The 11,844-nt window shown below is 43.5% G+C and overlaps 1 protein-coding gene across 1 annotated transcript; it reads left to right on the top strand.

Moving 5' to 3' along the window:
* Nucleotides 1-2,828: 2,828 nt before the first annotated feature.
* Nucleotides 2,829-11,196, top strand: UBE2B (ubiquitin conjugating enzyme E2 B). Its single transcript, XM_056349909.1, has 6 exons — nucleotides 2,829-2,993; nucleotides 6,483-6,563; nucleotides 7,288-7,313; nucleotides 8,366-8,455; nucleotides 9,729-9,817; nucleotides 10,627-11,196. Exons 1-6 carry the CDS (start codon nucleotides 2,950-2,952, stop codon nucleotides 10,753-10,755), a joined length of 459 nt encoding a protein of 152 aa, XP_056205884.1. The 5' UTR covers nucleotides 2,829-2,949; the 3' UTR covers nucleotides 10,756-11,196.
* Nucleotides 11,197-11,844: the final 648 nt, after the last annotated feature.

Here is an 11,844-nt window from a genome sequence, read left to right as displayed (position 1 = left end):
GATCATCTCTCCTGAAGAACAGCATGGCATGGCATGGCACTTGGCATGGCAGAGTCTCCTCATGTTGCTCCTCAGTGGCCACTGGAATGAAAGAGAACAAAACCAGTTTCTAACAGGTGACTTGGCTTACTGGTTTCCCTAACTTTGGAGTCTTGGGCTTGGCTGATGTTGGTACAGATAACTCTTCCCAGAGGCCACTGCAAAATGAGAGACTGACCTGAAAAAGAAAAAAAAAGTTATTGGAAGAATGGATTGTTTTAACAGAGAGGCAAGTAGTTTGCTTTCACTGTTAGTTCTCAAGCTTCTCATTTTATGATGGGACAAATCTACCTTAGAAACATTTCATTTTTGCAAAATGCTACACAAATATGTAATATTTACTCAAGATTTATATAGATTGACTATGCTGGAAAATGTGATTTTCATTTAATGTAATCCCCTATTAACTATCATTTTTTGGGAAAAAAAGTTGGGAGAAACATGGAACTCAAAACAGCTTTCTGATCAGGAACTATCTATTTTTTTTAATTCATATAATAGATATGAAATTGTATCTATTTCAGTACTATTCAAGAAGTTGGTAGAAGAAAAACATTCATGCTCTAGACTGCACACTGTAAGGATTTTTTCCCATTTTTTGAAGCACTTGTTACAGTGGATAGTTTTAACGGTTGCACAGAAAAAAACTTTCTCCAGACACCCAATGAAAAAGTTTAGTTCTGAAATTGTAGTTTCCACCTGGCTCTGGAAGTCGGTGGGTTACAAGTATATGATAAATTGAAAACTTTTAAACTGAAATGCCTGTAGTGAAATTGAACAGTACTGGCAGTGATGCATTTAAATTCATTGAGCAAGGAAGTACTGGAAATAATTATCAGCAGATATAATGCTATGATGGTTATTTAGTGCAGATTTGAGACCTATTAAACTACCTTAGCAAGGGTAGAGCCTCTCTATTGTTAGTTGGGGCTGTTTTTTTGAAACCAGCTTGGGATATAGTTAACTTCATTTAAAAACCTCCATGTGCTGTACAATCAACAGAGCAGAAACGCAGCTGGTTCTTTATAGGAAAAAAAATAAAGCTTTCAATTTATTAATAAGACTCCTGGCCACACCTGTGTAACAGGCAGCTAGGATTAAAAAGAAAACATTTTATTAGGTAACGTCATAACACCGTTTCTTGATGGTGTTAGAGGAGACTGAACACTGTCACTGTTGAGATAGTGTTGAAAAAGTTTCCAAGCCAGGTGGAAACAAGACAGGATTTCAGATTTAGCTCGTTTGGGGTTTTTTTTTGTTGTTGTTCCCCTGTGCAGGCCATGACTGTTGCCCTGCGTGGAGCTCTGAGTGTGGGGTACGTTAGGAGTGACGGGGGTTCAGGGGCTGGAGAGCTGCCTTTGGGTAGTGGATGCTCTTGCTGCTCTGCTGGGGCCATTGCAGCAGAGCACATGGTAAGAGTGAAACAAGTAATGGTGCTAGACCGATGTTAATTATTTATACAGGTCCAAGCTTGCACTTGTTTTTTTGCGGTCTGCTTTCTTCCTTACAAATTAGCTGGGGCTAAATATAAACTGTATAAAGCTAGAGGAGCAGCAGTGGAATGTAAAATCAAAACGTCTGTGTGATGGGGGGAGGAGGAAAATCCAGAAGAGGATTGCTTGGCAGGATCCATTTTGCGCTAGTGCAGGGAATAGTGTTTTAGTGGCTGGGGAATGATAGTTTCTTATTACCAAGCCTCTTTGAAAAGCTCACTCCCTTGCAGCATCAGGCTTTGTGTGGATTCCTATGCTTGTATCTTGCTTTGAGTGTCTGAGTATTTTCACCGAGATGGGACATTGGGTTAAAAAGTGTGCAGAGCGTAAGTCCTTGTGGAGTAAAATCCTGACCCGTGTGGGGTATTGATTCCGAGCAGTGCTCAGGTCAGTCACTTCTAAAATAATCCATGTCAGCGGAGCAGCCACAGCACGTGCTTGGCACCAACTTTGGCAAAAAAGCAGTTAGGAGCTTTGTGCTAATTAAACCAGGATCGATGCTTGTCAAGCACATGGGTAGCCGGAGGCAAAAGAAATGGGCAGAGGATGAAGATGTTTATATCTGTCCCTTCATTATGAGTCTCAGGGTGTTCTGACCTCCTTAAAATCATGTGAAAGAAAAGCAAGGGGGCACATGTCACCAGGCAAACCCAAGCTCCAGGGCTGAGTTCTGAGGCGCCATGTAAGAATTAGGTCATGACTTCAAAGAGGTCTGCTCTAGCCCGTTGGAGTAATGGCATTAGAAAACCAAACCACTTCCCTGGTTCCCCGCTACCCTCCCGCAGAGCAGAAGCCAGTGGGTACGAATGTTTTTCCTAAAATGATTTCTGGCAATATCCATGTGCTCATTTGTCCGCAAGGCCGTGCCAGCCCTCGGACCCCTGGCCTGGGATGCTCCGCGCTGCAGGCGCCCTGCTCCTTGAGCCGGTTCACGGTTCTTCAGCAGCTCCAAATTAAAAGCTGAGCTTGCTGCTTCTCCGTCGCTAAAATCTGCTTGCTTTAAGCCCCAAACGGTAATTAAAAAAAATATTAAATCTGTCTTCCACGGGGGTGAGGCAGTTCTGGTGACAGACCAGCGAAGCCGGGCACTGCGGTGGCCGATCCCGCTGGCTCCCCCAAAACGCCTTTAAGCGCGGAGGCAACGCGGGGCACCGGTGGGGGGCTCCGCGGGCGCGGAGCTGCGCGCAGGCGCCCACCCCCGCGCCGGGCTGGGTCGGGCCGGGCCGTCCCCCCGTCCCCCCGTCCCCCCCTTGCCGCCCGCGACGTCGGCCGGCCCAGCGGCGCGGCCCGCCCCCCGCGGAGGGAGACGCCATTGCGGGTTGTTTGTGCAGGCGCGGAGGGAGGTGGCGGCGCCGCGGCCGCGGACTTTTTTTTTTTTTTTTTTTTTTTTTTTTTTCTTTCCCCCCCCGCGGCGATCATGTCCACTCCGGCGCGGCGCAGGCTGATGCGCGACTTCAAGAGGTGAGCGAGGCCCCCGCCGGTACGGGGCCTGCGGGCACCGGGCCCCTACGTGACACGGGCTGGCTGGCAGCGGAGGAGGCACCGCGGCGGCTGCCCGGGCAGAGCCGCCCGGCCGCGGGCCTGACCCGGCAGTTTGTGGAACCGCGGCTCGGGCTCGCACGGGCCGGGCCAGCCCTGGCGAGGGGGCAGCCGTGGGCAGCTGTGGCGGGGGCGGCGATTCCCGGGGCGTCCCTTTGTGCTGAGGGACGGGGGCTGGCCCGGAGCCCCCTCCCCCGGGGGGTGCCGCGGGCAGGGGCGCGCTCCGAGCCGGCGGCTTCGCCCTTCGCTTCGGGGCAGCGGGGGAGGGAAGAGCCCTGCGGGGCGGCCGCCCCTGCGGCTGCCGGGGTGAGCGCCGGGGTCCTGCCGGGCAGGGCCGGCTTTGTTTGTGCCGGGCGCCGCGGCACCGGCCGCCCGCCTCGCCCCTGCGCCGACGGCTGGGGGCGTCTGAGGATAGAAGTTGAAGCGGTGCCTTGAGGCAGGGGCAGCCCCCGCTGCTGGGGAGGGCCCGGGTCGCGGGGCAGGCCGGGCTGGGGGCCGGTGCCTCGGGGTGCCCTTGCCCTGGGGTGCCCGGCGGTGCGGAGCGGATTGGGGCTGGCTGTTTGTGCCCTGCTTCCTGCGCCCCCCGCCTCAGCCGAGCTCTGGCACACCGAAGGGGTTTGGCCCAGTCTGCTGAAGTGAGCAGGCAGAATGTAGGTAGGTGTGTTGGAGGCTTGTTGGGTCGACGGTGTCTCCGAAAATGAGTATTCGGGACAGACGTTAAAAAATGAAGCCCAAAGAATTAGAGAACGCTTAATTTGTCTGTATGCAATAAACAAAACGCCCTTTAATGTTTTTATGCACATGCTATTCTGTCTAAAGCTTTCAGTCATGAAGCATCTTCTGTATAATACAAACTGCTAAAGAAGCAGTTATTAGTTGCGCTCTTTTAAACATTAATGGCTGAACCACAGGCTCTAGAATAATTTATTTCCAGTCTAACATGTAGACGCATTTAAGAGAGTGTGGAAGAAGGTGGGGGGATCTTCTGTTAGCTTTAGAATATGTCATATTGTTTCACTGGACTGTAGTCGCTCATAAGTTGTTGGAAGTGAGTCAGCTTTGATAGCATCTCTTTTTTTTAGCGTAGCTATGTTATACCAGTACCTGAAAATACATCAGGAAACAGTTGACATGTATTGTAGTTGCTTTACATGACTGCATGTAAAACTACAGTGGTAAGAGGCTGATCTGTGGATCTACAAACAGTTGCGTGTGTTTGAGATGTGGAGCCTGCTTCTCTTGTACTCGGGTGTTGGTGTTAGCTAAGCGGGTGTTGCTTGATTGCTGTTCAAATCAAAACAGGATATTCAGTCCTTTTTATTGTATCCAGTTACACAGATGACGTGAACCAGTGATTTTTTTTCAGGGTGAGGGACTAAGTAATATTTCAAGACTGCAGCCAGATGTGGGTTTTATGATTTTATAATCTTAGAATAACTGGTTTAATAATTTTGAAATTTAAGGTGGAGTAAAGATTTTAAAGCTGTGGAAAAGTATAACCAAGTAAACACAAAGTAATCAAATGTATGTATCAAATATGCAACAACTTTGATACCCCCAAACTTACGTAACTTCTTCATGTCAGTTTTTATTCTTCTCTTTCCCACTGTTATATATTTGTTTAGCCTTATGTTACTTCTACCTCAGCAGACTGTGTGCTGTGAGCTGTGATTCACTTTGTTAAATATAAACTTCTTTTGCATGCTGTGATTGTCAAGAGCAATTGCAAAGAGAATAGTTCAACAGATTTTGTATCTCCTTGAATTTGTTTGACTAAACCAATAGAAAAAATTAGTTTGTTTGGGGTTTTTTTTGTTTCATTTTGGTTAGATTGTTTGGGGTTTTTTTTCCTCTTAAAAAGGGGGTACAAATGCTGCATTTTCCCAAGCTATTTAAGACTTCCAGGCATTTTTTGGATCAGTCTAATTTCCAGTCCTTGCCACAACCTTTCTGTAGTTAGACCCTTTGACAGTAGGGTGCACATGAGCTTTTAAATTGATCTAAAAACCAAAGCCATCTCTCAGATGCACTTGTCAGGCTGAATGCTTAGGCATTATTGTTGGCCTGCAGCCTGGCTGTCATGTTCCTGTTCTCCCTGACCAAAATAGTAGGTGGTTTATGCTGTTGATACTAAGCTGTCTGAACTGCGTGTGCTTGGAGAGCGAGGGTGTAAACACAGAGTTCAGAAGGGATCTGAGCTGTAAACAGCAAGCCCTGCTCCTGGGCTGCCTCTGTGGGGCAGTGCCATTGCTCAGCATCCACGTATGCATGCAGGCTTATCACAGACTTGGGCAGTGCAAATGCAGGAGAGTTTACTGGCTGTATACCAGTGTCAGCTCTGAACAAACCTCCATGTACACGCTGATGTTCAGTTAGAATTTGTCCCTTGGTCTGCAGGGCTTTTGGTAGCGACTCATTCGTAAGCGTACTGTGATCAAGCCTCATGTTGACACTGAGGGATTGCTTTTGAAGCAAGGGCAGTCACTGGGGGCAGGTTCTTTATTCTTGCATAACTCGAGAGGCCAAGTAGGTGAGGTGGGTAGGAGCTGCCACTGAAGAGGTTTGATCAGGAAAATGCTCATCAGGTGATGAGGGCTTGCTGACCATTGTTCAGGGTCTTATGTGATCTTCAGCAGAAACACTGGTGTACAGAACCATGGGCAGAAGGAAAGTAACTGGATCCTGTTCTCCGGTTGCGATACATATTTCTGTGTGGCCCAAGTTTATGTGGTTTTCAGTGAGCGTGCCTTTGCCTAGTCTAAGGATTAAGTAACTAAAAAGAATTAAAAATGCTTCCATGATTACTTTAGAGATAAACACATTTGTTGAACTGGTAAGAAGAAGCACTATACAGATTTTCCCCTTGTTCCCTTTTAAGCAATCAGCTTGCCAGTCAAAATAGGCTTATACCAAATTTAGCCACATCATGCACACAGATCTGGGAATGCACGAAAAGCTGCACTGACAGTCACTTGTGCTTAGTCCCAGCAAGTGTGCTGTGTAAGTCTCACTGGCTGGTTTTTGGCTCCTGTTTGTGGCTGCAGTTTGTTCTTGTCTTCATTGGTGGCAGCCAGCAGCAGTTGCTCTTTCATAGTTCACTACATAGTACCGTAAATCTCAGCTGTACATGGTGCTTCAAAGTATTCTTGCCCTTAATGCTTTGCTCCCTGCACACTTAATGTAACCTGTTGGGCCATTGTAGTGTGTTGGTATAATACATGAGAAAATCTTGGTGTGTGTTGTCTTGTAGGTTTGTCTTTTGGAGTATTGATAACGTGTGTAATGCTTTGTGTATTCTCTGATTTAGAGTGATAAAATATTTACAAAATATGGATATTACTGTTAAATTGAATACTTCCACCTGCAAGTATAATTATGTAAGGCTTGTCATTCTATGTTTGTAATTCTTAGATTGCAAGAAGACCCTCCTGTGGGTGTCAGTGGTGCACCATCTGAGAACAACATAATGCAATGGAATGCAGTTATATTTGGGTAAGCATTTGTGATGACTATAAAATCCTGTATCAAAGGACTAAATAAACCTGGGTTTTGTTTTTACAGTTATTCTCTTCTTTTGTGTACGTAAAGTCAGCAAACTTAGAAACATGACCAAGTGTACTGTTGCAGTGTTTTCAGGGGTAATGTAGAATGCATAGGAAAGAAAAAATTAACATTTGTTCATCTTTTTTGTTGAATAAAGCTTGCTTAATGGCTGAATAAATAGGTTAGGCTGTGTAGGAGTTACGAAAAAACAGGTTTCCTCTCTAAAGAACCTAAGAGCCGCATGTTCTTGGCCATTAAATCCAGATGTATTAGCGGTGATTGGATTGATTCCCAGTGGAACGAGGTACAGGTTCTGTCTAGAAAGTTAACATTAGAAGTCCTACAGAACAGGAGCTGGCTTTGTATCCTTTCATAAAACTGAAGTATGCTTGCTAGTAATTTGCTCGTTAATTCTAATCTAGTCGCATAATGGTGTATGTATCATTTGAGATGATGATAAAGTAGGTATCTTGACTAGCAGATTGACTATGGGAAAGTGTCCTAGGCACAACAAAGCTCTCGGAGTTTGCCTCTGGATACTTGCCTAAATATTTAAATTGTCGCCTCTGCTTGTGTCTTGGGGAGGATGAGGAAGAAGATCTAAATGTATTGTGCTTGTTTAGAAGTAGGTAGTGATCGTTTTTAACTGGAGTTTATTTTTAAAACCTTTCAGGCCAGAAGGGACGCCTTTTGAGGATGGTAAGCCGCTAACTTTTATATTCTCTGTCACTATAACAAATCTTGCCAGTATTAACATTGTTCTGTTTTGAAAAAATAATAGACGTTATCTGTATATAATTTGGAACAAACCAAGCAAGCAAGTGAAGGAGTAAGGTCTTGTTGGCTATAAAAATACGTCTATTGATGTACGCAGTGTCTTGTCATAGTGGTTGGTGGTTGGTTAGAAAGCTACAAAGCAATGCTTATATCAAGACTTGTTTATACATATACGCTAGAGCTTTTAATGGGGGAAGTTGGTCTAATGGTGCCAGATGTGTTTTCACATCTCCATAGCTAAGCTCAGCAAGACAGTGTGCTTTGCTGGTTTCATCTGTGTGGCATGTTTGATTCATCTCCATTCTCCTAATGAAGAACAGGTGAAAAATCTTGACTTGTTCTGAATATAGAACTCAGTGAGGGGGAGGCAATACCGAATTTGTACATAAACATGAAAGTTAGTGTGTAATGAACCTCCCTTAGGCATATGAGGAATAATGAGTTTAATAATTATAGTATTATTGCAGTAATTGGCAGCAGATGGGGTTTTCCTCTGTGTTGGGTTGGAGGAGTTACAGTAAATTATTCACTGATCCATAATAAAGGTTTTCAGTGAATCAGTCATGAACTCCAAAGACTGAGATTGCTGATTATGAAATTCCAGTGTTTCTTTGCTGGCACTGCAGTGCCAAATTAATGAAACACCTTAAAGTCACCAACCATCGTGTTGGGTCACAGAAAAGGGGGAGGGCAGTGGGACAATTGGTGCTGGATGTAGCTGTCCTTGCCATGTACACAGTGAGTCTCCGAGCTTCTACCTAGCTGTTGCTGTTGGGTTTATTACTGTCACTAAGTAGTAGTTCCATTACCGCTTGAAATACATGAAAAGAAACCAGACTCAGTGTTGTTAGCTTATACAATGGTGAGAAGAAATACTGATCACGAAGCACATAGGTTAACCTATGTTGTATATATTTCTGGAGGTGTTCTTTTGTTGTCAGTTAATCTGATTGTATTTGTTTTTGTTTGGACAGGTACTTTTAAACTAGTAATAGAATTTTCCGAAGAATACCCAAATAAGCCTCCAACTGTTAGGTTTTTATCAAAAATGTTCCATCCAAATGGTGAGTAAATCATTTTGTTTTAGGCATAATACCCATTAAATACTGTGGTGTGGTCATGTGTTCTGTGAAGCTCCAGAATGCTTAACAGCTCTCAATCTCTCTTCATTGCTGCCTCCTAAGTAGATGTCTGGGACAGCAACTGCTTGATGAAAAATTAAGAATTATGATGCTATTAGGAAGCAGCTATCTGTCTCTTTCTAATCGATAGATAGCCTCAGTAGCAAAGCCTGTGAGCATTTTCAGCAGCAGCTGCACTTAGGTTGGCTTAAAGAGGCAATTCTGGTTGCAGATTCCTGCCCTCTTCCATTTAACAGCAATTGTGTATGCGCAGCCACATTGTGAATCGGAGCAGGGAAGTGATCAAGCCAGATGTTATTTATTTCTGTCAGATGAGATTTCAGCCAAGTCCATGCCTTCATTTGGTTCCCTGTACCAGCCTGTGCTAGCACAAGGAAGAAGGTGAGAATAACCAGCCGTAGGGAAGTGCGAGGAGGGCTGACCCGAACTCAGTGATGAGAAAGTGCTGTGGTTCCTGCTCCAGCACTTGATAGGTTTTATTCAGTTATTCTTGCATGCAGAAAACACAAACCATGCCTTTTGCTTTTCCAAGCCCCTCTGTAGCAATATGTCACGTAATGTGCAGGGCAGTGTGCCTCTGCTAGTAATCTGTTGGGGTTTATTGGTACAAACAAGCCTGAAGACAAGGGTTTCGGAGTTTGAGTGGTGAGTTTGTTTCACACAGGCTATATTAAGACAACTGGTAGGTATCCAGACAGAAGCAGTGTTTCAAGCACACTTTCCAGTATTTTTTCTTACCTGTCTTGGTGTGTCTCATAGTGAGCATAGAGTATGTGAAAAGAGGGCAAGAACTCCTGCTGTGGAGTGTGTGATAGCTGTGAGATCCCCAGCTGGCGCAGTGGATTCTGCTCCCGCAGTAAATGTCTCGCTGCTCTCTGGGAGCATGCTCTCCACTGTGTGCATAGGGGCCAGTCACACAAGAGGAGCAAGAATCAAGTCTACCAGTTCCTGTGCTAATGCCATCATCATTAGACCTTCCTCCTTTTCCTCTTAAGTGTTGTTACTTCCAGTAATACATCTTCAAAATACAAGGTGTCATATGACGGAAGATTGTGAAGCGTAACTGCTGTCTTCTTCCCTAAAGCATTAATTTAAGCATAGACTGAATTGGAATGGTAAATCTGCCTTGAACAGTATGTAATGAACAAACTATAAAATAAATCTGATTGTTTCCAAATATCTGTTGTATTTGCAGTTTATGCGGATGGTAGCATATGTTTAGATATTCTTCAGAATCGCTGGAGTCCAACATACGATGTTTCATCTATTTTAACTTCAATTCAGGTAACTTCACATCTCTTTTAGCAAATAATTCTGTTGTTGTTAGTCTCTCTTCCAGAATACACAGCTCGGTGATGGGGCTAACCAGGTAACTGTATCAAAGGGGACTTCAAATACTTGTGAGCTAAGCAGTAATTTTTCTGATCAAATAAAGGCTAAGGTGTTGTCTGATGTAATGACTAATTTTGAGCTACAAAACTGCTGTTCGGTATTTCTTGCAGGAAAAGTTACTGGTTTGGGTTCCTTTTTAGCTCTTTTTTAGTCAAGACAGGACATCAGATGGTAGAAATTTGCCTAGTGTTTGAAACACTAACCTTTATCCTGAAGCCTTGCCCACTGAAGTCCTCGGGGAGACAGTACTGCTAAAACCTAATTTACTTGGAATAAGTAAAAATGGCGTGGCTCAGCAAAAATGCATATTTTCTTTTCTCCTGTGTGATTGTTTTTATTTGTCTATAGTGAAGTTCTGTAGGAGGCATCTTAAGCCCCTCTTCAGTCCTGAATGACAATAGTAGTGTAATTGCCAAATAATCAATTACCATCATACTGCTAACTGGTACAAATGACGGTGTACCTGTGAGGTTTGAGAACCTCGAAGTGTATGCAGTGCTACTGCTTCACAGTGTATAATTTGAGGTTCAGTGGTGTAATTATGGGTGCCTAACCATGAGTTTAACTGTTGGTTTTTTTCAGTTGGGCTCTTCTGAGTCATGTGTGCCTCCTGAAACACAGTATTTGAAAGTTGTAAGTTGATTTTTCCATGATTTAAAAGGTGTTGGCTTGTCTCATGTTTTGTTTTCCCCTTTTTGCAGTCTCTGCTTGATGAACCTAATCCAAACAGTCCAGCAAACAGTCAGGCGGCACAACTTTATCAGGAGAACAAACGTGAATATGAGAAAAGAGTTTCAGCTATTGTTGAACAAAGTTGGAATGATTCGTAACAGCTGCTTTGTTACTCTCCATCCTCATAATCATGACGTACAATTTAACTCTCAATAGAAAGGCTACCAGAAATTTCAAGTGCCACAGTTCTAAGAATTTGCATAAAAACTCATTTGCAAACAAAATTAAGCCCTCCAGTTTAGGAAACTTAAAAGCTTGTGTATCTCGATTAACGTACTTTTTATTGCATGGTATGAACTAAGTTATTGCTACATAAATTTGTAATATATCCTGTTTGTATTTTTTTCCCAAGTGTATAATGTTGGTGTGGAGTTTTCATGACAGAATATACACATTTTGTAAATCTGTACTTTTTCAAATATTGAATGCCTTATTTTTGAATTCTTTAGATTTTTAAATTGGAGAAAAGCACTTAACAAAGTTTTTATATATAAATATTTCATGTAAAACTGTTAAATACATAACCTTAGTGCAAGACATTCTGCTTTCACTCTGTATCTCTTTCAAAGGGCTCATTTTTACTCCATTTTTCCTCTTGGTACATGCTGATGATACCATGCACTTTACAAACAGAAGTTAACCTATGATGTAGCTGTCTTTACTGGATATTTGCTTCTGCACCAGGGCTTAACTTGATTCTTTGTGTCCTCAGTTGTATGAGGAAGAGAAGTATTGGTAGCTGCCAACTTACAAATGGGGAAACAGATGTAACGGTTTTGCTAAAAGTCCCACTTTAAACCAGCGACAGAGTTGCAAACGGGACCTGGGTGACCAGGCTTAATGATGATGTATTCTGATAACTTATTTTTTTTAGGGAGATTGTATTTTACCAAGTTGTGAAATGCTGTCATCTAAATCTGTCCTATATTCACATACTGATACTGTAATATTGTTTTTAATATCTTCTAATAATTAAAGAGGTGTCCCATTAGTTTCCCTTGGGGGTAGGGAAAGAATTAATAACCAATGGCAGCAAACTTGGCTCTGTGCACCACGTGGTCAGGTCTTGTGTCTGTTCACAACAGTTCCACGTACTCTTAAATTGCCAGTTTTAAAGAAGTTTGGTCTTGTTTCTGTAAGTGTTGATGTGGTAATTTCTTACTGTATTCTGTAAACCAGGCTGGATA

The sequence above is a fragment of the Falco biarmicus genome, chromosome 8, assembly GCF_023638135.1.
Source record: "Falco biarmicus isolate bFalBia1 chromosome 8, bFalBia1.pri, whole genome shotgun sequence".
Classification (NCBI taxonomy): Eukaryota; Metazoa; Chordata; class Aves; order Falconiformes; family Falconidae; genus Falco; species Falco biarmicus.
Note: the sequence above shows the minus strand (reverse complement) of the source record. Positions and strands in the feature narration are given on the sequence as shown.

What these genes read in the sequence shown, in the direction of transcription:
- UBE2B (XM_056349909.1), top strand. Translation starts at nt 2,950, where the DNA reads ATGTCCACTCCGGCGCGGCGCAGGCTGATGCGCGACTTCAAGAG. An exon ending in AAAAATGTTCCATCCAAATG is followed by an intron (nt 8,456 to 9,728) that starts GTGAGTAAATCA and finishes TTGTATTTGCAG; the next exon opens with TTTATGCGGATGGTAGCATA. An exon ending in CTATTTTAACTTCAATTCAG is followed by an intron (nt 9,818 to 10,626) that starts GTAACTTCACAT and finishes CCCTTTTTGCAG; the next exon opens with TCTCTGCTTGATGAACCTAA.